This window comes from Ipomoea nil, unplaced genomic scaffold (genome assembly GCF_001879475.1).
Source record: "Ipomoea nil cultivar Tokyo-kokei standard unplaced genomic scaffold, Asagao_1.1 scaffold3314, whole genome shotgun sequence".
NCBI lineage: Eukaryota > Viridiplantae > Streptophyta > Magnoliopsida > Solanales > Convolvulaceae > Ipomoea > Ipomoea nil.
This window is the reverse complement of record NW_017619742.1, coordinates 2,032,755-2,059,072: the sequence shown is the minus strand read 5'-3', so window position 1 is coordinate 2,059,072 and position 26,318 is coordinate 2,032,755. Positions and strand designations below refer to the sequence as shown.

General features: G+C 36.2%; 1 protein-coding gene across 3 annotated transcripts; it reads right to left on the bottom strand.

The window, feature by feature from the left end:
- Positions 1 to 24,918, bottom strand: LOC109169577 (neurochondrin). 3 transcript variants are annotated; one of them, XM_019318451.1, is made up of 19 exons: positions 24,914 to 24,918; positions 8,071 to 8,136; positions 7,750 to 7,960; positions 7,497 to 7,659; positions 6,873 to 7,009; positions 6,639 to 6,742; positions 6,367 to 6,462; positions 5,723 to 5,816; positions 5,494 to 5,614; positions 5,175 to 5,374; positions 4,213 to 4,316; positions 4,088 to 4,143; positions 3,303 to 3,392; positions 3,082 to 3,181; positions 2,306 to 2,410; positions 2,151 to 2,223; positions 1,409 to 1,572; positions 786 to 843; positions 1 to 652 (listed from the first exon to the last, which is right to left on the bottom strand). In XM_019318451.1, exons 2-19 carry the CDS (start codon positions 8,071 to 8,073, stop codon positions 597 to 599), a joined length of 1,935 nt encoding a protein of 644 aa, XP_019173996.1. In that variant the 5' UTR covers positions 8,074 to 8,136; positions 24,914 to 24,918; the 3' UTR covers positions 1 to 596. The 3 variants fall into 3 exon arrangements, with proteins under 3 accessions (XP_019173996.1, XP_019173994.1, XP_019173995.1); XM_019318449.1 differs by lacking the exon at positions 24,914 to 24,918 and adding an exon at positions 8,589 to 8,858 and having other exon boundaries at positions 7,750 to 7,963; positions 8,071 to 8,176; XM_019318450.1 differs by lacking the exon at positions 24,914 to 24,918 and adding an exon at positions 8,589 to 8,858 and having other exon boundaries at positions 8,071 to 8,176.
- Positions 24,919 to 26,318: the final 1,400 nt, after the last annotated feature.

Genomic DNA, 26,318 nt, shown 5'->3' with positions numbered 1-26,318 from the left:
AAATCATTGAACAGATAAGGAGTAACGACTCAATCATGGACAAACATTTCTCAACTAATTCTAGCTGCCAAAAAGCTTCTCTTATCATTATTTTATACAAATCTAAACTACTCTCCATTTTCACTAAACATCTAGTCTCAGCATAAAACAATGTCCAAAAGACAAGCTCTTTGTAAACACCCCTAATTCACTCAACCAATGCCAAAATCAAGCAATATATATCATAACAAATCTATTTCACATTCAGATAAAAAGGCTAAGATGGTTAATATAAATTACGACTTTTAGCACATTTGGCCAATCAGCTTCTTAGATCGCTCCTGAAAGCTTTAGTTTCTTCACCAGTGCATTCGGTGTACCTGAACTTTGTATTTTGCTCTAATCTGATCAAGTCCCCAACCAACATCTATCTCAGAAACCTGTCTTGTCTACATATTTGTAGTGACATGAACATTCTATAACATGAGATGGAGCTTTTGCTTGTATTACTACTTTCAAGATGATATTTGCAAGCATACAGAATTTCCTTCAGCTTAAAGATAGATACCACACAAAAGGAACCAAGCGTACTCACTGAACCAAGGGAAAATAAACGATCAACTCTCCACGGCTTCTCTAATATGGGGAAACCGGTCAACCCATTGCGAATATCCTGCAGCAAGCATATGGAAATCAATCAGATCAACAACTGATTTCCTAAGTCTCCCAACATTAGAATGAGAGATGTAGGACCGCACAGGAAAATCATATCGTTATTAATGAAGGGGAGATTGAAGGAAGCATGCCTGAGCTAATGATCTGATCAAGATCCATTGCTGTTATGGAGTAGCTAGATGTCATACCCTGAATCCATTCCGCAGATTCATTACCTAAACTTGTCATTTGAATAATAATAATAATAATACAACACTGGAAACTAGTAAAATAAGGCGGCTTTAATTGGAGGGGCTTAAAAAGCCAAACTCTAACACAATCACAATAGAAACTGCATAAAGAACAAATGACCATATTTGGATTCAAAAGCTTTGGCAAAGACACACATAAGCTGGGTCTTTCAGACTCTTCTCTCTTTCTGCCATTTAACCTAACACACATTACTACATCCACTTCATTGTTGTTGCCTCAATGGCATTCAAAAATATAAATGAACTCATAATCCATGCCCAACTTCAGAGAGACTACAATTTAACCTTGTTGACTTGTGAAGAGCAGCCAATTTTTTACTCATAAATCACTTTTTTGTACTCCACACTTTAAAGGTTGTTTTTCCCTTGTTTTGGAGGGGGGATGAGATAAAGACTGGAAGTATTTACTACTCCTTGCAGAGTTACAAAGCCACAATAAGGCATAAAACACAGTCAATAACATCATAAACGTGGTAAAGTGTTAATGTATTCATGGAAGCTACCTGACCACACAAAGTCAAACTTCTTTTGATGAGCTTTGACAGACTACTTAGCTTGCCAATGTCAAATTCTGGATGGTTAAGAAGAGCTGCCTCAGATGTTGCACCAAGTATAAGCGAGCAGATGCTTGATGCCATCATAATTCTCTGTTGGTCATCTGAATCCTCTGGATTACAAATTCGAAAAAGTATAAGATAAAATTCAAATTGAAATGGCACAGCTGCCTTTCAGTGTAAACCTGTGAATACTATAGAATGTGTCACCCATATGGACAGCTCAACACCAAGCAACCGACAAAGATGATGGGGCAAGTTAGTAGCAAAACTGACAGACAGTTTCAATGGTCATCTTTTACTTGGAATAGGTGTGACTAGCTAATCTTGTTAATACAAGTTTTACATGGGTAGTAAACAACTATTTCTTCATGTCAATGTGATTTCCCTCCACTCCTTGGTTTCATGTTTATGGATGACAATTGACAAGATGGGTAGAAGGGATTGGACTGAATAATTAAGCAATGATTTATACGTCTTCCAAATCAATCTCGCTATCTTGGCAAGCACTTCATTTTCCTATTTTTATAATAAAGAATAAAGGAAGAAAATCCGGAGTCTAAAACAGGTAGACAGTGCAAACAAGAAAGCAGAGGCACATTTAACTTTAAAAAGAAAGAGATATTAGAGATCCAGTTTATTACCCATATTCTATTTGATAAATTTGTAGTAAGATGACTCGAGATATTACCTGTCCAATACGACAATGCTTCCAACAGTTTGACAAAGCTGGGGTCATCTAATGAAAATTGAATTTGCTCCCTCTAGCATAAAAAGAGAAGAAAATATTTGAGTTACATCATTCTAGCATTATTGACTTATTAAGCACAACTACAGAAGAACAACCTTTAGAAGAACATTTAAAATGGTATCACATGCCAAAAGTATGGAACCGTCATCCTCATTCTCGTAACCTTTTTTGTTAACCAAAATTATGAGGCATCCAACAATCTGCAGATAAACAGAAATTATCATTATCTTTTCAAGAGAGAAATGAAAAAGGTACTTCCATTCAAAAAAAAGGTTACTCTGTGTGTTTCAACATTCATGTCACAACTAATAATAGGAGTAAAACAGAAACTCATTAATAAAGTCAACACATTGGGTTATGAAAAAAACAGCAACTAAAGATGAATAAAGCAATAATAAGTCCGAACAACTATATTGAATCTCAGTAAGAAATATGAAGAGAAACTGATGCATTTTGGGGAAGCAGAACACAAGGCTCAGAAGTTGATATTGAAGTTGACAAATTAAATTAGCTAGTTACCTTGTTGTAACAGAAGTAAACAAGTGTCGTGCCTTTAAGTTTCTATTAGTAGTGATTAGGAAAGTTTGGCAATTATTATTAGTTTTGGAATCCTTGTAATCAGCCCTACAAAAGGGAGTACTATTTGGAATAATAAACAAGCAAAAATTTAACCCTAAACTAAGGAACAAGGGAGTTTTGGGTCTCAAGCAAACCCAGTGTTCTTCTTTCAATTGCTATTTTATCAGTCTCTTTTTTCTTGCTCTCTTGTCGGTGATGTGAAGCTTTATAATAGATAGTCTAGACCTAAACAAGAATGTGTTTGTGTGTGGACACACTCCACCTCTTCAGTTTTAGGGATTTGCAGACTTACAGATCTAAACGCTCCAGAAGAAGTTAAAACTTTACATCCAGCAGTCTTGACAGTTAATTGACAAAGCATTGGAAGCAAGAAGCAGATGGAGTAGAATGGGCTGCAATAATAAAGTAAGATTTTCCCTATCAGATAGTATATATATCCAATGACATAAATAATGTGGGTAAAAAAAGATCTAGAGTAGGAAAAAACTCAGAAAAACATCAAAATTTTCAAACCTATGCTCCATTTCCCCTTCAACTGAGAGCATGAAATCTAAAAGCTCAATGACTTTTTCTCTGCATGCATCAGGTGCTTCTGCAAGATAACTGAAAATAAATAACTGGATCAACTCCCCAGACTTTCCAAAGGCATTAGTTTCACTAACTGCTGCTTAAATTTTAACATTTTCTTTATTCTGCAAAACTAGTTTTAAAAATAATTAACTAAACAAATTACTAAATAATCATTGTATTAGCAAAACTATCTGGGACCCAGGATCTCTTTTGCATATTGAGACAAACATCTAACTCTTCCCCTGCCAAGCAAACCATCTTTAATTTGCATTAGAAAGTATTTTGATGTCAATTAACCTAGAAAAAGTCAGATAAGTTATCTTTGATCTGCAGTAAGAAAGCATCACGGCATGATTCCAGCTTAGAAACAAACTAACATAGCAGTGGTTATTTAAGGACAAAAGTCATAGAAATGTACCAGAAGTGTCTTAGGTAACTCACAATGAAACTAAATATTACTCTATCAAAAATGAAAGTCATGCGACAACATCCTTGGCTCCATGCAGCTTTTGAAAGTACTAAGGGAATACGAAATGACAAAATTTTGCATATTGGAATACAATTAACAAGTCTAAAATAGAGAGAAACTAGAAGATCGGGACCACATGCATTACACTCAACTATTTTTTCAGTTCTCGTTTTTCATCTGTGCAAAATGACTATTTTTATCTATCCTCACTTATAGTTCAATGGTTTAATAAGGATACAATAAAGGGCATAGCTACTACCTCCCAATAATTCGCACCGAGGCTAAAAGATCATCTCCTTTCCTCAGCTCATGCACCTACAGACCATGGTTGTAAGTGAACAATGGCAATGACAACGAATCAGATATACTGATAGAAGCTATTACCTTGGCATCTTTCAGGTAGTCTAGAACAACATCAGTTGTCTTGTTGAGACCAAAAATAATCTTTGAGAAAGTACTCTCACTAATGATGGAATTCATATGTGGCTCTGTTGACAGTACAGAATAAAAAATAAATCAATGACATTTGGATCTTTGCTATAATCAGAAAGAAGAAAAAAGGAAGCATGATAATACGCAAAAGCACAAGGAATTAGCAAACAACTAGCGGCATCTTGTTTGTTCCAACTTGAGCTTCTTAAAAAAGTAGTTGTTTGAAAAGCCTGAACTTTGGGCTTCTTAAAAAGACACTATTAATTCTTATCAAGCCGGAAAAGCTTTTTTTTTTTCTAATTTTAAGTATTTGACCCAATTTATGCTTTTTAGAGTAGATGGATATGGGTTAAACAAGCACTCGCAAATACTTTGATGTAGCAAGATGGTGAACCAAAAAGTCAGAGGCAACAAAATATGTATAGTAAGCTAAATGAGATGCTTTTTGTTCAGATAATAAAACCCAGATGTATCGAATTACTCTAAAGTGCTTAAGAATTTATATTTACATGGGATGAATCACATGCACATCCAAGGGGAGAGAGCAGGTGAAATTAGATGGATGTGGGGAGCAAATTCGATCTCCAACAATCAATATGACTAAATGTAAAAGGAAGAAGAGAACCATGTACTAAAACCTTCAAATACAGTGAAAGTTAAGACCAGAGAGGTCTGTCATTGCTCAGGCAAGAAACTTTCAGTTTTCATTTTATGCTTCTCCAATATTCATGTCACCATATTAGTGACTTCTTGAAAGGGATTTCTATAAGGTATTCCCAAAAACTACAAGACAGTTGGATGGCCTTTGTGATGAGAAACTATCTAGAAAGTTTAAATAAAATTATAAAGCAAGTTTTGATCTTTACTTTCATGTTAATGAAGCCTAAGATGGATTAGCAAGCGAAATTTAGTACCTTCAGCTTCAGCAAAAGATGATACAAATTTGATTACTTTTTCCAACAAAGAGAAAGTAACACCAAGATTCCTTTGTTTAACTAGAATGTCCTCAGCTGTTGACAAAGAATCCTTGGGGGCTTCATATTTCAAATATCCAAGCTCATTTAGGATAACATCAACTTCAACCCTAGCTGACTCCAAAACAAGCATTACACATCTGAAAAGCAGAAAAGGTAAATGCAAATCAGTCTTTCTGACAATGGGGAATAATTTGCAGGAAGAAATTTGAAAAAAGAAAACTAAGTACAAGTTCTACACCAGGAATTTCAGAGTTACCTATCTGCAGGAAGAGAATATTTAGCATTAGGTAAGTTCATCTCCCCAATAAGCCACCCTTCACCGACGATAGACATGACACACTCAGCCAAGACAAGTGCCTGAAACTTTGATGTAGGTGCTACATGTCCAAAAAAAGGTAAAATTAAGAGCACAGCCAATTTCATGGGCCATCTTGTAGGTATTTAAAATCTTTCAGTACGCATACACAGACATTGAGGGAACATACCAACTCGGTTTTGCAAAATATCCACAATGCCAATTCGCAAGTTAGTTGGCCAGGCATCATTAGATATTAAGCAAAGAGCATCATGCACTGGTGCCTGAAAATAGCATAATACAGTGGCAGGATAAGATTCCAGATAACTTCCAAGGCCACCCCAAATGGAACTTAGGTCAAAGTTAACAGTAGAAGAGTAATTACTGGATTACAATTTAATATGTTCATGCAGATAATAAATTCATAACCACCAATTGGTTGAGTTCTGGTTCTGGAGTGAACAACTTATTCTAGAGAAATTGTATAAGTAGAACTAGGTAATGTAGACATAGTACCGATGAGCTCATATATAATTGTTTCAACTTTCACCAAATATGTTGCAAGGTGAAATTAAGTCCTCAATAAACAAAAAAGTCAATTGCTAAAAATAACAAACATTTAGAGAAAGCATAGACTATACAAGAGAAACTAATCAACATACAGAACAAAAATAAGGGCATGAAAGGACCTTGATTTTCCACAAATACAGGGAAAATTAATCAAAGCTCTATAGTGACATGAAAACATACAACATACTTCTTAGAACACAGCATACAATGTACTATGTAGACAAAAATACTTTTGAGAGGCAAATATGGAAGAAATTCACATACAGAATACTTATTTGACATGATTGATGATAGGAGGTAGAGTGCTTCAAATTTCAGGGCATTTTGCAGCATAGCAAATTGCTTTGCTATTACAACCACCTGCACATGAGCAGCAATGATCAATAATAAATAACAAACACAGACATATGAATACATATGTAACTCAAGGAAAAATGAAAAAGGGAAAAAAAAAAAAAACAAAAAAGTAAGCACCAAATATGGTAGGAAATGGCTGTTGATACAAATATCAAGTGGCACTCCACTTTAGGACTCACCAGCAATGACAGTTCTGTTGCATGTTCGGAGTAAACTCTTTCTTCAGGAAGCTTGCTAACAATCAACTGAATGAGTAACATGGCAAGCTCCATCAAATGTGAACCTAAAGAAAAATCACCTCAATTAGAATATCAAATATTCTAAAGGCTTAATCACTACAGACTATGCAGTACCTAGAAGCACACTGTTTCCATTAGGAAGTTAACATTCTGATAGCAGGTCAAGATAAATACCATCTGGGAAAGAGGGCATTTGCAATGTTAGAACCTCCAGGATACCAGATGTATATAAGGTCATGACTGATCCTTCATGAGCTCTCGATACTAAAAGTAAAATTTCATAGCACTCTTCTAGGAGAGGTGGCACTGACCTTCAAGAACAAACAAACACCACATTCTGCATTACTATTAAAAAAATAAAAAATAAAATAAAAAACCCTTTCCAATTAAGCAGAAATAGCAAAAAACAAAATCAATTAAAAGGTATCTAAAAGCTATGACTCAATAAAAACCCATCCATACCCAGAGTGAGTTAAATATTCTCCAGAGAGAAATATGCTGACAATAACTTTCCTTGATAAATAACCTAGCATTATCTATTAAGTATTAACATCTCTATACAAGACAATGGCATTTTCCTTCTTATTTCTACCATCTTTTCTTTTCATTCATTAGGCTTCATTAGCTGCCATCAATCATGAAAGTTACTACCTTTGGACAGCAAAAACAGCAGTCCCCCAAATTTCATTAATCCATATCACCTAATCATCATTGCTAAACTGCTTCTCCTCATATTCACATCAATAGTAGAATTTGAACTCAAGTACACACATAGCATCAGGTATGTTGAAACCATACTCTTGGGACATAACCTCCAGAATGAGAGGTATCTTCGTGACCACATCCTCCGAGGCTGCAATCTCTGGAACCCTACAAAATGCTGATAACACGGTGATAGATAACTGCAAGTAAGCATCACGATTCTCCTTTCGACCACCGCCTGCTTCTCCTTTCCCCATCCCTATCAACAACAAAATTAAGTGTTTGATAGAGTGGAAATCATTGACTACATTTCAGCTACGAAAACAAATTGTATAAACTTGAAACTTACCAGTCCGCAAGAGGCGGTAGAGGAATTGAGCCCCAACGGCATCGTATACCTTCCGAATGGCAGCGTGGTCATCCTTACTGCAGAACTTTGTTACCAGAAGTAGGCCGGCTAACCGCTGCTCGTCTCTCTCACCTCTCAAGAGCTTCAGGCAATCGTTAAGCGACGGTTGCTGAGACTGAGATGAAGTTCCACTGCTCGAAGCTTGGATTTCCTGCTATCCAGTAAAACAAACAAACCCAAATTTAGTTGTAAAGATACAGAGAATACTACTGTATAGTATGCATATATGATATATGTAAGCTAGAGAGGAAAAGAAGTTACCATTGGAGAGAGTGATCGGAGAAGAAGCAAACTGGCAGCGAAGGGAGTTCCAGAACCCGTGGAGGACTGGGGAGCAATAAACGCAAAATGTTCTCCTGCCTTGTAACTGTTGTAAGATTCAAGAGTACAATCCATTAAATTATTTAGCATTTCTTGGGCCGAACTTATATTTGGTCTTGGGCCTAAGAGAGTTTACTCAATCTTTATTACGTGGACCATAATTCACACAGTATATAAAAGTTAAAAATCGATCTTTTAGTTTTCACAAGACGTCATTGCTCCTTCCTAAACTCCATTGTTGCAACAAAGACGACCTGTTTTTCCGACTTCATTGTTGCAATCTCAAAGCTTCGTAGTAATAATGTCGACATTCAACACACACATTGCAATTATGTATTCAAACAACATGCATAAAGTACATTTTCTACATATGGTTTAGACTCGTTGCTAGAAACTATTCAAGTAGAAATGAACTTCCAATTGTTTGAAATTAAACCTAAGCAAGACAGAGAGTGTACGTCAGGTTTTTCTTATGTGTGTAGCTTTGGCGGTGAAGATTGTAACATCGCCGGCGGAGGACGGTAGGCGCGGCGGCGACAGTGGTCACGCGACAGCAGCAGAAGGCGGCTCGCGAATGGCCGGCGCTGCTAGGTGATGGCGATGGTGACGGCGGTTCTGTGCGATCGGCGTCCCGGCAGAGGCAACGGCGTGGAGTTCCGGCTGAGGGCGGCGGCGTCTCCGGCTCTGCGATCACTTCTTTTTTTTGCCGTGCCTCTGGTCTGATTTGAATAAGGGTTTTCACCCTTGTTTTTTTCTAAAAAGCTTAATTCGGGTTTTTTTAGGCCCAAATCCGAATAATATAAAATGGGTCATGGTTTTTTGGGCTAAAATATGACCTAATTCCTTTCTTCTAATTGGTTTTGGATCCAGTTTCATGTTAATATGTTTTGGCTTATGATTATTTAATCTTGGGAAAATGGCACTTTTTCCTCCTATGTTATATGCTTATAGCACTTTTTCCCCCTGAGTTATTCATGCATTCACATTTGTCCCCTCAATTATTATAAAAGTGGCGGTTTTTCCCCATGATAATATTAAATAGACATTTTTACCCTTAAATACATATTTTATTTATTTCTCTTGTTCAACAAATTATTGTTTATACGTAGGGATGGTCACGGTTCGGTTCGAACTGAACCGAACACTATAGCAATCAAATAAAAAAAAATTCGGTTATGATTCATAACATAACCCAATATTTGGGTTTCCGTTTATTAAAATTGTGAAGTGGAAAAAAATAGATTCTGAACCGTGAACCAGAGGTTCAAATCGGAACAACTACTAGTAATAGCTTAAAATTAGAATTATAATATTTGCAAATAGTGTATGTTTTTTTCGCATTTATATTGACTCTCACATATAAGTATATATAATCGCGATTTGGTTTTTATTTTGAATCGTTGTTTCACAATTTCGGATCCAATTTGAACTGTTGGTTCAAACATTATTTTAAAATTTTATTTTTTTATTTTTAAAGTATTCTAAATTCAACAATTAATGTATTTTATTTTTTCAAATTGTGGTTATAATTTGTTGGAGAAGTAAAATAAAGGAAATATTTATTTTAAGGGTAAATATGTCCATTTAATATATCAGGGGGGAAAATTGCCACTTAAATAATATAGGGGGAAAAAGTGCTATAAGTATATAACACAGGGGGAAAAAGTGCCATTTTCCCTTTAATCTTTTATGGAATAGTTATGTTGTTCAAGGTTGTAAAACGACGTTGTTTTGATTAAAAACGCGCTGTCTCATTTTAAAAAAAAAAATCAGTTTCAATTTACCTCAACAGTATTATTGTGGATATATAGTTATGAATTATTATGGATATATAGTTATGAATTTGTGGATATTTAGTTCATTCATTGTGGATATTTGGTTCATTCATTGTGGATATTTGGTTCATTCATTGTGTATATTTAGTTCATTCATTCTGGATTTTGTGTTATTCATTCACTGTGGATATATAATTATGAATTTGTGGATATATTGTTATGAATTTGTGGATATATAATTCAAATTATGCACAAAAAAATGCTATTGTCGGGAATCGAACCTGATTTTTTTTTTTAAGTGGGACGCGCATTTTTAGTCAAAACGACGTCGTTTTTGCAACCGTGTGTACCATGTATGGTGCACACGATTGCACAGCATAATTTGCGTCTTTTATGATATACATATCAATGTATAAAGTGTTTTGGGCCTATTATCTGAATTTTTATTGTTGAATATGCTTATATATTAAATTGTTATTTTGTGCAATTTATTTTGATAATATGATGAATTCATATGCATATTCTGTCTTATTAGTATAATCTATAGTTTTAATTATGTGAATTACAAATTATTCTTTAGAGCTGGACCCTCGTTTTTAGTCAGTCATAGTATATTTAGTTTTTTTTTAAAAAAAAAAATCTCGATCTTGGCTGCTATCACCAAGTGTGAATTCACCGAGCTTGGTTTCAACAGGAGCAATTAATCAGAAGTTCAAGAGCAATGAGGCCTGGAAAGCTAAAAGTCATAATTTTTCCTTTTTTTTCCTCGCCACCATCTGAACCATGACCAAAAAAATGAATATCTTTCTGAAAAAGGGCCCATATGCCTTATAAAAATCCCTGGAGGATAGTTTTAACTTGCGAATATTCCTAGCCCTTCCTTAGACACAATTTGACTGACTTAATTTGAAATTTCAAGATTTTAAAGTTAGTAACTGATTATAATTTGGCTTTACACAAAATTGTGTCCCAATTTAACTCTGCACCATTACCCAAAGCTCACAATGTTGCCCAGTCATGCAACGCCAAGTGGGCCGAGGAAGAGGTCGCGATAGGAATCAAGGCAAAGGTGGCAACAATAATTCCCGAAACCATAATACACAGCAAAATGATCCAACTCGTCGAGGACAACCACCTTCATACAATTAGAACTTTAGCCCAGCAGCGAGTATGCATCAAGTGCGGGTGTACATGGCACTGATCAAGTACGTGCCACACCCCGAAGCATTTTGTTGAAAATTACCAACGGATTGTAAAAACGCGATAATGAGAAGCACAAGGTTGAATCCAACCATGTTGCATTGCCTGAAGCAAACACTCTTGTTGGTAATGATGTTGATCTACTGAAACATGAGCTCAATGTTTGATCGTTATCTACAAACCTCTAACTTCTTCTTTCCATTTGATAAGGGTTTTCTATTGTGGGCTCCGGAAGAGCGTCACTCATATTACCTAAGGGTACTTGTTTAAAAATCGAAAAAGCCCTCCTCTACCCTCTTGGAAACCGTTGGACCGAATATCATTGGCACTAAGCAACGTTCTTTTGATTGAGGAACTTCCTTCCTTTTCTTCAGGCCTGTATTATTCACATATTAGAGCGCAGAACTCATGTGTTGCACTCGTAGTGAAATTTAAAAATACACATTCTTTTGGTATGTGGCATGACCGCTTAGGTCACCCTGGGCAATCTATGATCAGTCAGATACTTTCAAATTCGACTGGACATAACCTTCTTAGGATGAACATTCTTTCTCCACAAGATTACACTTGTGTTCCCTGTGCAAAGGGAAAGCTTATTGTTCAGCCCTTGTGTCCTAAGATTGGTTTTGAATCCCATGTTTTCTTGCAAAGATCACAGGGTGATATTTGTGGACCAATTCATCCTTCCTCTGGACCATTTTGGCATTTCATGGTCCTCATCGATGCTTCCACCCGATGGACACATGTGTGCCTGATGTCCCCTCGAAACATGGCATTTGTGAAATTCATGAGCCAAATCATTAAGTTGAATGCGCAATTCCAGGATTATCCAATTAACTTCGTCCGTTTTTCGACGATTACTATATGACATTGAGCATTAAGGCGTAGCATCAAACATTATTTTTCAAAAATCCAACTTGCCAGATATTCTTGAGGAAATGCAGTATTCATGCTGATGCTTTAATTATAAAAATCCGGCACACTGCATATCCTTATTCTCCGCTTACATCTAATACGTGATTTCAAATCAAACATTTCCCAATCTGCGTTTCTATTATTATGAATGCAGTCCATTCTATTATGTAACCACCATAGTGTATCCATATAAACCTCCATCTGTTGTCTCCAATATTGAAAGCCTCTGAGAGAGACACGATGGATATGCTGACTGCATGAAGATCGGTTCACGGCATTAGGGGGAGATATGATCAAATTTAAATAGAATGCCAAGAAATTTTTGTGAAACGAAATGATCTTCAAAAATTAAATCCACGTACCAATTAGATTGAACTAGAAGTTCAGAAAGAGTGACTAGGTCCTATACACTTTCCCCAAAATTGGACCATATATATCTATCGATACTCATTGACGCCAGAAGTGCGGGAGATTCATTGGTATAGAAAAATAAAGAATCCACAAAACAACTAGATCTAGTAAAGAATTTTTGTCACTCTTGAAAAATTTTAGAGCTCTTGAAAATCTTAAATCTTTAAGACGATCGTCCAGATGACGAGAAAAACCCAGTAAATTTATAGGTGCACCAAATAATCATAATACTGGGTTGCGAAACAACCAGATATAAATAACATTGGGAAATGGCTATAATCTGGTTAACTTCGAAAATTACTTTTATATATATATATATATATATATATATATATATATATATATATATATATATATATATATATATATATCTTAGATTCATATAAGAACCCATTTTTAGGTAGGAACCAAGGAACTAATCTTAGCCTTTAATCTTGATTAATCAATGGTTCATATTTTTAATAGATTTAATGGGGTTAATTTACGCGGAGGGGTTTTATTTAAGGATAATACAGGGTAGTTTAGGCTTTTTAGTCCTGATCGGTTAGTGTGGGTGACTGATAAACGGATTCTCTTCCCATTTGAACATTAGTTTTGTATTGCGTTGGAGAGAAGAAACTAGCCGATATCCTTATCTATCTAGTCGCAGTATCTATTAGCCAAGTGGGCTATCGCTGCTGCTTTTTCGTTATTACCAACATCTTTTCCGAGTAGCAGACCACGGAGAACGGCTCAGCAAATGGTCGTCTTCTTTATGAAAGATGATGAGGTGATTAAGAATAAAGATGATGGCATGGTGGTATAGTTGAAGACGGTGGTGTTGTGATTGGACGAAGATGTTTGCCTGGAATGAATGATAAAGATGATGGTTGGAGATTTGAGGAAAATGATTTTGGGTTGTTGTTGGTTGATTGAAGATGATGATCTGGATAAAGGTGATGACTTACAGAGTTACAGTAATTATATATTATTATTATAATAATAATAATAATAATAATAATAATAATAATAATGTAATATATTAATTATTTGCTGAATGTAGCATATACAAACACGTTTACTATTCATAGGATGACATGACTTTTATTTTATTTTTTAATTTTTTGAGTGTACCCTAGGTATTTATTCGCATACCAATGATTGATCATTAACGTTTGTCACACGTTTACTTTTAAACATGTTTAGGGGGTATTGGTGCATGCACAGTCCTATACTAGTGCATGCACACATTCGCTAACCTCACAATATTTCGTATATCAGTTTTCTTGAGCATCATGACACAAACTCGTTAACTCAAGTGCACACACAGTTCTATCTAAGTGCACACCCTACACAATCCAGCACACCAACATGTTTAACATCTTTTCATACACAAACTAATTCTGCAAATTATGGCATACACAATGTAACCCAAGTGCACACCCTAATCTATCAACCCAAGTGATGCACACCAACTTGTTTTACGTCTTTTCATCCACACACTCATTATTTACGTTATGGCACATGCAGTTTAACCCAAGTGTACAACATAGTCTTTAACATCAATCTGATTTTCGTGAATTCATTCTTTCAGTATTTTTTCACATTATGGCACACATAACACAATCCAAGTGCACACCACAATGTTTTACATCTTTTCATACTCGAACTATTCGAACTAATTCTTCAAATTATGGCTCGCACAGTGTAACCCAAGTGCACATAGTTCAACCCCCCAAGTGCACACAGTTCAACCCCCAAGTGCAAACCCTAATCTATCAATCCAAGTGCACATAGTTCAACCCAAGTGCGCACCAACTTGTTTTGCGTCTTTTAATCCACATACTCATTATTGACGTTACGGCACACACAGTTTAACCCAAGTGCACAACATAGTATTTAATACCAATCTGGTTTTGGTGCATATGCACAAATTCGTTGACCCAAGTGCACACAACACAATCCAAGTGCATACCGTAGTTTACCACATCAAACTGTTTTATATCTTTTTATGAACACATTACTTCTGCTCATTATGGCACACACATTTTAACCCAAAAGCACACTGTAAACTAACTCAAATTATTCTGCTCATTATGTATTACATGATACTATTTTAACTATAATGAATGCTAAAACTCTAACCCCTTAGGCCTTAGCCTATACTTCAGTGGTGAGTCCAAACCCAAATGGAAAGAGAGGATCATTCATGTCGACGCCTACGCACGCAATCCAGATGTATTCTCCTAATTGATTCCAAACTCCTAACTAACACTTCCTTAGTTTCGGCACCTAAAATCTAGGAAAATATCAAGATCAAATCTTTCCTTTTAAGTGGATGTTGAAGAGAATTACATCATTAACCTTGTAATTAATTATGGTTATACGGCTAATTAAATTGTAATATGATCTTGTCCATTGATTACCAATTTTTGAATGGCTTAAATTAGTTCTTAGGTTCCTACCTAACAAAAGGTTCTCACTTGAAGCCTCCCCTATATATATATATATATATATATATATATATATATATATATATATATATATATATATATGGGGGGGAAATTCTTGAAAAATGTTATATGTTGTCGACAACGCAATTGTCTTTCAAAATTGTTCATATTATCACATCCAGAGTTAGGTGTCAGAAGCACCTAGATTGATTAACGTATAAAGAGAGCAATTAAAAGGCATATATAGCTCAACTGACTAATATATGCTTTTTATACACTATTGAAGTATTAACCTTGTAGGTTACACATGATGTTTGTATAAAGGAAAAAACAAGAATGATAAGGTGGTGAGATTAAAGCGAGTCTGTAGCCTAAGGGTTCACGCAGAAACCCAGAATCAAGTATACTCTCTCATGATGAATATCATTAAAAGTTCCGCTACATAATTGGTAAAATAATAAATTTAGATATGCAGCTTAGCTTGTTAAAGTCATGGTCTAGAAATTATGGGTCATTAGACACTAATATTTATCTGAAAAATCCTTGATGGATTTATAATTCTCAAAATGAAAGAACGTAAATATCACAACATGTTTGTTGTTGCAGTACAAATGCTTTACTTAACTTAAAATAGTAATGCAATTGATTAAGTAAATTCATCTTAAAATAAGAAATTATCAAAATGAATATGTACCATTAGGTACTTATTAAGGGGCTTATTGTAAAATAAAGGTGTAACAACCCAAAATTTAATTTTATAAATCCAATTTTAAGAAATTCCAAAATAGCCATTTTCACTCCATTAATTTTTTTTTTTAGATAAATTGGTGTTTGAATAAATTATTTTGCGTTACATTTTAAATTAATTCAACACCGGAACTTATTTTAATTCCAAAATCCTAACTTTCCGGGTACTTCGCGTACCAAGTTTTAAACTGAGAAACCTATCTGAGTGAGACCGGGAGGCATCTGAACCAAACGTTTGTTTAGAAATCATCTTTGGAAAAATCTATTTTTACCCCAAACAATTTAAAAATCACCTTTCTAGACTATGGTTCATGAAGCTTGGTGAACCACATTCCTCCAAAACCTTTCCCTGATTCATCTTTTTGGCTAAGCAAATTACCATTTTGCCATCCACCAATCATGAGAGAATCTGTAACACCCCCGATTTTACCATATTTTTAAAACTTAAATGCAAGAGAAAAGCAACTAATCATCCATTAAACATAAAGCAGAAGCAAGCCTAAACCGGGGTATTTGCCACATCTTACAGTACTAAAGATGCACAGGCGGGAAAACTAAACAGTAAAAACAAGTCAATAAGAGTCAAGGCACATAGGCCGCTCAAAAGGCTCACAGGCCATCAACAAAACGTCTAGACAAGGTGACTAAGCTATCTAACCCTCAAAGTCTAGCGCTCTCGGGCATCTACTCAAAACCTGTAGAACAATGAAACATAACATGGGGATGACACCCGGTCAGCGAATATTGCTGGTAACCCATCAATACGCATTAAATAACATATATAGATAAGTATAAGTCAAAACCATTTTGAAACGGAATACAATATATATCATTTCAAAACCATAGAGAGAAGTCAACTTCAAGGACTCATTCACACTCTCAAAAGGAAAAGGAATCACCATCCTTACGACAATAACAAGACAAGAATCATGAAGGACAATACAACTCAAGATGCATTCTACTGATCACAAAGTATGATACATCAAGACATGCTCAATAGCAAAGAATGCACATTCACACAACGACAACTACATGCCACAGTGACAACTACATATCACAAGTATCATAGTTCCAAACTTATGCCCTGTTTCAACCTTATGGCTACCCCCGGCCTTATTTCAGTTCCAACCATTACCTCCAAGTAACCCCTGTACGTCTGAGTCCAACCTTTTGCCTCCGGGGACCGTCGTCCCCCCACCAACATCCACTAACATTTCCGCCGAACTCTCAGTACACGAGGGTACCATTAATTTCATGATCACAAAACCGCCAAACTCGTGAGCAAAGCTCAAGTAACAAACCACCAATCTCAATCATAATCACACAAGTCATCATCATTACCAAGAAGACTAAGGTTCCACAATAACCTTAATCAAGTATCAATCAAAGGGTACAACGATTACATACGTTCATATCATAGGAATCAATCAATGGATCACAACAAAGACATGAAACTATACTCAACAACGAAGGATCACAATCCAACACCAAACGATGGTCAACACAAGTTGCCAATCCCAATAAGAAAGAACAAACCGCACATACTAGCATTTCAACATCAAACTAACATGCTTATCAAACGGGTAAACCAAAAGTAGTTCCATAGAACATTCAAGACACAATAGTCCAACGAATCACAAAGTCAGACCCTTAGCACGATTCAAGACACCAAATCCTACATGGATTCCTAACATACCGTTCTAGACATACGAAACATCAAGAAGACTCACAAATAGCCCAATAAAACAACATCGGGAGGTCAAAACATCAATACCGAGTCAAAAGAATCACGGGGAACAAATCCCTGACATCGTCCAACAGTGTTCCCCGCGGGTGGGGCCACGGGTGGACAACCACCCGCGGTTCCGCCCGCGGGTACACCAACCCACGAAGCATTGTTCCCCGCGGGTGGGGCGGCGGGTAGGGCCCTGCCCGCCATTCCGCCCGCGGGTTCGCCCTGTACACCAAAATAATCCCTTCAGAGATTTTTAACAACAAGTCCAAATTCAAGTCCAAAACACCCAAAATCTCACACAAAACAACAATATGACTTGAACCCAAGAAATAGCCAAGCAATGGCATTCAAGAACCCTAAGAACAAGCTCTAAACATGCATCACCACAAGATAATGCATCAAATCTCACAAATCAACACAAGAATCACAAGTAGAAGCCAATGATCATCATATAAGTAAGAAAATAGGTTTTGTAAAGCATGGGTTACCTTTGTAGCCTAATAACTTCTTCTTTTCACCCCTAGAAAGCCCTTCCTAAAGCTCCTCTTCCACACCAACTTCATACACAAACCAAAAGACAACAAAGATTCTATCTTTAGAAAAAGACACCTAAAAGGAGGTTAAAAACACCAAAAGACCAAGGATCTTACCCTCCCCTATGATCAAGATGAAGAAAGTAGGAATCTTGGGAGACAACTTGCAAGATTTGGAATGCTCAAGTCCTAGCTTTGAGAAGAAGCTACACCTTTTTAGAGAGAAGCTAGAGATTTTTGTGTTTAGATTGTAGGGTGAATGAAATGAAGGAGTGTTGCTAGGTTAGCTTGAACCATAAACCTTAGGTAGAAAGACATCCATACCCTTACTAAAGTTGGAAAGACAAGGGAACAAGGGCACAACTCAAGAAGCACAAGGTACAACCCCTTTGATTTTAGTGACTAGTCAAAATCTAGTCCCTCGACTATTGAATTTCAGGATTTTTAGGAATATATTAACAAAGAGACTAGGATTAATTCTCTAATTAATCCTTGATTAGAGTTTGGATTTACGGGGTGTCACAGAATCTCCTAGGATTTTGCACCCTATGAAACTCACCTTATTCCCGCATTGATTCCCTGATCTCATTCCCTTGCCTCTCCAAACCTTGTCTGATAAAAGAGAGCTACAATCACAGTAAGTTTCCTCCTCCATTTTCCATTCCTTCACTTTGTTCTAGTATTGTTTCCTTAGCCCCTTTCTCTGAGTCTTCTCTTAGTTAGCTTGTGTTGTTGTTTGGGGTGCTAGGTGGTGAAGGTAGTGGTGGAGTTTGAGTGGAGAGGAGGCTGAGGTCCAAGCAAGAAGAGAAGCTACAAAGGTATAACCCCATGGACTCCCATCTTATGTTTGGCTCTGTGAAACCATTGTTTTATGGATAGAAATGAGTAGAAATGCTAGATTCTTGAAGTGTTTGAGCTATTAAGTGATCTATTACTTGCCTATGATGTGTTGTTGATGTTTTGGATGTGTTAGATTTGCCTAAAAATGCTTAACAGATGAAAAGAAATCATCTGGTGCACAAGCAGTGTGCACCAGTAGAGGCACCGGCCCCAGCCAACGGCCTAACAAGGGGACCGTTGGCTAGAGCCGTGGCCAGCCGGGCCTAGGGAATGACCCTAGGATAGGGCCGTTGCCTAGGGCCGGCAAGTCAGCGCCTTGTGGGGGCGGGCCTTGATGAGCCCCGCCCCATGGACTGTGAGATGCTCCTGTGCAGTGGCCGGGCCCTTGTGGCTCAGCTACGTGTCATTTCGGACCAGGTGTCACGGGCCCTTGTGGCTCGGTACCTCGAGGCTGTCTTGACGCACGTTTTGACTTTGATTTCGTTGAATTTGGATTAGAAATGAGCATGTTATGGTAGAATTTGTGATGAAATGCTTCACAGTAATGATATTTGAGTTCACTGTTTTGGGAATTGCTTTGTTTTATCCTCCTGATGCTAATTGTGTATTGAATAAAGAAGCATGAACAGTTTGTGAATAAGAATTGTTAGAAAAGCATGAGTAGAATGTGTTGTATGTTCAATGGAATTCGAAGTATATTTTGATGGTAGAAATATACAGAGTTTGATATGTTACAAACCAAACATGATATTGTGTTCTTGAGAGATCACTGTGATAGATAAATTTGAAGCATGTTGTACAGTAAATTGCATTCCAAGTAAATCATGTTTTAAAAGTGCATAAGTGGCCAACGTGAGCCTAAGTATTATTTTCCAAAAATCTCATTCCACGTAGAGCATCTGTATCTTGTCTTTGAGAATGAATTGAGAAGTATGTGCATGTCTTTTGCATAAGTTAAGTGTTGCATATATGAGATGCATGAGCGATATATCTATATATATCTATGGTGGGGAAAATCTTGTTTTGGAGGACCCGTTTGTAATGCGGCGTATTCCCACGTTACGAGGTTGGAAACTGTCCGCCAGGCTTGGAATCCTGGTCAGGGGGTGTGCACGCTGATAGTTCTATACCTGATTCCACAGAGTTTGAGCATAGAACCAAGAGAGTGGTTCGGTGGACGAGATGAGTATTAGGCCGGCTAGACGCCGTGCCCGGATAGGTTCGTTCACGCTACGGTGAAGTTCCTACCTCGTCCATTTGTAAAGAAAGCGAGTCATTGCGACTCTAAGAAAAGAAAGCAAGCGAGTCCTTGTGGCTCTAAGAAACCTCCACAGAAAAGTATTCTATTTTACAAACGAGTGTTTGAGTATACTTATAGTATTGCACGAGATTGCGTTTGAGTATAGTATTGCACTAGATTGCATAATGAGAATGATTAACCGAGATTGTATATTGAGCATGATTGCTTAGTTGCATTTTGATGTCTTTTATATCTAGTTTGCAAGATGAGAACTTGAAAGCATGAAGATAATTTCGTATTGATTGATAGTATGAAATTTCTTGTTAGCATGAGTTCGTTATGAGAAATATGTGTTGGAGTATTTATGTTGATGAGTTATTTATATTTGAAGCATGCCTGTTGATATTATAGGTTGCGAGTATATAGAAAGTCTGTGATGTATCTAAAGTTGTCTAAGTGTTGAGATTGTTTGATTGAGTTTGTGAACAAATGTTTTTCCAAAGTATATACTGTAGTGCTTTACAGGGTTGAGTGTGGTTATACTTAGCTTCGTGCTAACGGGTGTTTTCCTACTTGTCTACTTGTTGCTTTGCAAAACCCCTTTCAGGTGGGCCCAGCGTTTGAGAGATGATCGAGTTAGACTAGTTTAGTAGATCTAGTAGTCTAAACTCTCTTTATTATTATGATGTTTGATGATGGATTGTAGACTTATGATGCTTATGTTCGATGATAGACATCATGGTGTTTTCCCCAAGTGACTTTAAGTTAAGTAATTTGAATGTGAGTTTGGTTTAATGATTTAGTTTCATCCTTAGCATGTGCAATCACCGTGGAGAGGTGGTTGTGGCGGTGACATTCCCACTAGTTTATTATTTAAGTTGTTTATCCGCTACTTAGTTTATCTTGATTTTGGTTTTAGAACTGTAATTAAGTTTAAGAAAAGTGGGGTGTTACAAAAGGACTTGGAAAATCAAGTAGTATCTCGACATGCAGATTGGGTATTTCTTTGAAAGAAATTTTATACACCAATTAAACTATTTTAGAAAAATGTCTTTGACGCATTCTTATAGATAAGTATCATTGACTTATCACATTAACAGTTGTCCAAATCTCTTGAAGTAGATAAATGACCATTTAAACCCGAAAAAGAAAATGAGGACAATTTAGGACTGGAAGTCCAATTCAATTGTTATTGGAATACAATTATAGAACCAGAAATTCCATGATTGCATAAAAACTGACAATTGTCCTTATAATGAAAATACCGATAACACCTAGGACTCCTCCTATATAATCAAATACTGAAATAATATTCAAATATCCTCCAGTATCTTTGATTTATAAAGGATTTTGATAATTATGCGATATACTGATATGTGTATTCGTAGACTACTTGGGTATTATTTTGGATCCCCGTGGTGCCAAATCCAAAACTAGTTATGTTTTGTTTTACCTCCGTTGTCCTATGTGAGGATAATAAAGTTTATCTTACAATTTATAAAGTGGGTATGTTTAAAGACAAAGTTATATAAATACTCAACCCATGTAAACTCCGGAAGAGTCACGAAATAATTGTATAAAATGTTAACTATAGTGACAATCTTGAAGATTGTATTATATCTCGTCCCTACATCTTCTGAAACAATAATTTTATAGAATTTGAAGATTGTTATCTTCAGGGGGAGAAGGAAAGTACATTCACTCGAATCAATCCCGTAGATTGGGTCTTAAAAGACTAACAATTGTACTTTTTGCAATATATACATACCATGTACTCTTTTCCTCACTAGGTTTTTCCCATTGGGGTTTTCTAGTGTGGTTTTTAACGAGGCATGGGTATGATATAGTAATGTCAATGGGAAAAAGTTGCAAAATAAATGCTAAAGTAGATAAACTCCCAAATCCTGAAGATTATGCCTTAAAAGGCTTATGATTGTACTCTTGTTCCCACGAGGTTTTCTTAAGTTAAGGTTTTTAATGAGGCAATCAGTACAATATATGATTTTACAGATATCATGTACTCTTTTCTTCAACTGAGTTTTTCCCACGTGATTTTCCTAGTGAAGTTTTTAACGAGGCATGAAGGTATTCAAATGTATACTATCCATATACCTTGTACTCTTTTCTTGTCTAGAGTTTTCCCACTGAGTTTTCCTAACAAGTTTTTAACAAGGCAAGATCATAGTCAAATAATGTCCAAGGAAGAGTGTTTTATTATATATATATATATATATATATATATATATATATATATATATATATATATAGGCTTCGAATCCGGTGCACCCCCCTAATTAGATGATCCTGTGAGATATCTTGATATCCATAGATTGATTCCCAATCAATGGTTGAGATCATGAGATCTCGTAGAATAAAATAAAGATTGGTCATTAAGTAAGGGTGTTAACAGTAATTGTACCTGTTGGCCTAATTATGGTTAAAATTATTATGGGAAGCTAAGCATGAATTAAGGGATATTAATACAGGAAATATATATGGGGTGATACATCACATGGGAAGGGTAGAAAAAACGCGTGAGACATTCCATGTTGGAAGCCGGACCGGTGAGGTTGCACAAACAAACGTCTACCATCACAGGTGTGTTCATAACAGGTACACGGTTTGTGCGTGTCTAGCTTTTGTAATTGTTTTTGTATTGGCTTGCGAGTTACAAAGTTTTAGCACTAAAAACCCAACAAACTGAATGTGTGTTTGTGCGTATATATGAGATTGCGACGAGTATGGAAACCAACATATACACCAACCATTGACGTTTAGGGAGGCCGTTTGGGGATAATTTGGTATGTAGTGGTGAGTGCGTAGAAGTATAATATGTTGAGCAAAATGATGGGAATAATGTGACAAATGTGAATGTGAGCTGCTGTGTATGAATATTAGAACCCGCAGTACAGATGCGTATGAATGGGAAGAGGTTTTTTTTTTTTTTTTTTTTTTTTTTTTTTTTTTTTTTAAATTTGTGTATTCGATTTATGGTTGTTGACGTTTTTGGTTTTGGCTTTCTATTATCCGAATGTTGTTGGTTAAACTTGTCCTTTAGTTTGCAAAGGACAAACACCCAGTAGTAAAAAAATGTGGCCGTTTAGCACCTATTGGATGAAATGTGGTGGATGCGTGTGTCTATGTATGTTTGTGCATGTGTGTATAACTTAAGGGCCGATGGGTGGTTTCATGGTTGCACGAGAGTATTTATACTTGTGCGTATTGCCTCAATTGCGTTGGTATTGGTTGATCCATGATACTATGTCAGTAAACGGAGAGGCCGAGTCCGATTGTGGTGGCTGGTGCACGGCAGTATGAAGCCTTGTGCACCACGCCTATCATGAGTCATCCACAATTTGGTCTTAGTATATACTGAACTGTGTGTTATATGGGTGATTGCGTGATAGTCTTTAGCCTTGTGCACCATGCCTATAATGAGTTGACATAAATGCGATCTTAGTGTATACTTAGCTGTGTTTCAGTGGGTGCATCGTATGCTGTAAATCCGTGCATGATGCCTTAATTCCATGCGAATGTGTCAATTATGTTTTTTAAACTGTTAGCCTACGTATGGACTGAAATAATACGAAGCGGGTGCGTGAGTACTGTTATGGTTTTAAACTCCAGTACGAATAATACGAATCCTTACGCAGGTGACATAAGCATGGAAGAATGAGGGAAAAGCCAACACTGTGTGATGGATGAACCCCAAAACGGTACGAGCATTTGGTTGACGGAATGTGACCCATCGATAAAACCAACTGTCGATCAGGTGTTTGATACATTGGAAGATGGAATCGCGTACTACAAGACATATGCATCCGTAACTGGGTTTGATGTGCGCAAGAGTTCCGACATTAAGAACAGGTACGGGATCATCCTGAAAAAGAAACTAGTGTGCAATCGTGAAGGGTATAAGGATGCAAAACCAAACACCACAACTGGACAAAATACCACCACACAAACAAAACGACGACGCCCGTCTAACAGGGTTGGGTGCATGGCCAAAATAGTTTTAAGAAGAAACAGTACGGGAAGGTACGTGGTGAAGAAGTTTGAAGAGGGGCACACCCACTGTTTGTGCGAGGAGAGTTACAAACCTTTCTTGAAAGGGAACAGAAAACTAGATATTGGCCACCAATAATTCATCGTGAATTGCTCAAAAGTCAATATTGGGGCTAGTAAAAGTCATGACCTGTACGTCGAGATGGTGGGAGGAGTTGAAAACGTGGGAGCGACACAACAAGACTTCAAGAACTATAGAAGAGAGATTTTGGCGTACATGCAAGGAGGAGATGCGCAAATGCTAATATCCAAATACCTCGATCTCAAATCGGACTATGACGATATGTATTTCGAATACGAGGCAAACGAGAATGACCAGTTGGCACGTGTTTTCTGGGCAGATGGCATGGCAAGAAAGCAGTATAGTGTTTTCGGAGATGTTGTGTCATTTGATGCTACGTACAAAACTAATAGGTACCCACACCGGACAACAGAACACACGGACAAAAATACCCTTTCCATCCCCCCCACCCCCCCCCCCCCCACGAATTAAAAAAAACAATAATAACATATACCAAATGCCCACCGTAACACCGGCCAAAACCACCATGCCCACCACAATCCCAGACCCCCCATCCATGGGCAACCCCATTCCGGCCACCGCCCCAACCCTCCCTCCCCCCCCATTTCCTTTATAGTATTATTATATATATGTATCATGTATAAATGTACTTAAGGATGATGAATGGAAATTGCTGTCACTTTCTCTCTACATTATCTTCTTCTTCCTTTCCTTTGAATTGTTTCTATTATGAATGCAATCCGTTTCTCCGATGAGGCTACAAGCTAAAGGCTATCAATCCTATGATCACAACAAAAGGTGAGTAATAGTGGTAGTTTTACGAATGCGTTTTTTTTTTATTTCCTGGGGAGGTGGGGGGAATGGCAACATAGTTGATGATGAATTTGTATGTTGGAGGTGTTAAATGCCAAAGGATGGTCGGTGAGGTGATGGGGTTGGGCAATGCTAATGGGGGTGATATATGTTGGAGGTTTGGTAGTGATTTTCCAATGATGTTTTTTTATTTTTAGCAATAGAAAGTGGAAGATGGAGATGGTGACGCAGGATGGCAGGAGTTCAGGTTTTAGCAACTAGGATTTAGATTTTTGGGGCATTTGGACTTTATTTTTGGTGTTTATAATGAACTTTGTAATAAATTTGAGAAAAAATTTTGGTTTTGATCTCTTGATTATTGTATATGTATCAAATTTAGTCATTGATTATTAATATTTTTAAATTAAATGTATGACTACGTAATTTGTATCAAATTTAGTCATTGATACCAAGCTTTTGATATCAACTAATTCCAAAAGCTTATTTCCAATGGAGATAAAGCTATTTCATTGACTCTCTCTTGCAACATATTTGATCGTAAGTAAGATTTCAACAATTTCAATTTTGAAACACTCATTTATGCAGAGGCAACAATAATTGGGATAGTCAATAATATTCGATATGTAATATTAGCATTTAGAAAACAACCCATTTGTTTCATTGAATTCAATATACTCACTGCTCATATCTTTTCTTTCGATAAAATCTCTTTAAGCAATTTTAAATCAATATACATTACATTTCCATTAATATCACTATTGCACACTGTTCATTGAGATTTGGGAATATAATTTAATTAAAAAATAAAATTAATAGTAATTGCTAATTAGCAGAACGTCCCGACCGAAAATGCTAATTGTTATTTGAGATTTTGAATGGAGAATTGCCAAAAGCAGGGAAGAGAATCAAAGGATTAGAATATATATATATATATATATATATATATATATATATATATATATATATATATATATATATATATATATATATATATATATATTGGGTTTTAATGTAACTAGTATTTTCGCCCGTGCGATGCACGGGATGGATTTGTTATAATATATTAAAAATATTTGGATTGATATATAATTATTTAAATAAGAATATCAAATATTATACAGTGCAATTGAAGATATGTTTTGAATTATTTATGTGTTTTGATGTTATCATTGTTTGAATTTGAGCAAATAATTGCTCAAATTAATAGTTAATGTGTAGATGTACGCATGCGATGCTGTAACTTTGGAGATTTTATTTATCATTGTTTATTATTTTTTTTATAAATTAGGCAAATATGTTCGTTCTCTAGGAACTCAGTTATAGGAATGAATTGCTATCTTAATTTATTTGTATGAAATATATATATATATATATATATATATATATATATATATATATATATATATATATATATATATATATATATATATATATATATATATTTGTCTAGATATATAGCA

Excerpts from the sequence above, each read along its gene's own strand:
- LOC109169577 (XM_019318449.1), bottom strand. Across the intron at positions 7,010-7,496 it reads CTGGAGGTTATGTCCCAAGA|GTCAGTGCCACCTCTCCTAG; the intron begins GTATGGTTTCAA and ends TTGTTCTTGAAG. Across the intron at positions 653-785 it reads TGATCAGATCATTAGCTCAG|GATATTCGCAATGGGTTGAC; the intron begins GCATGCTTCCTT and ends TGCTTGCTGCAG.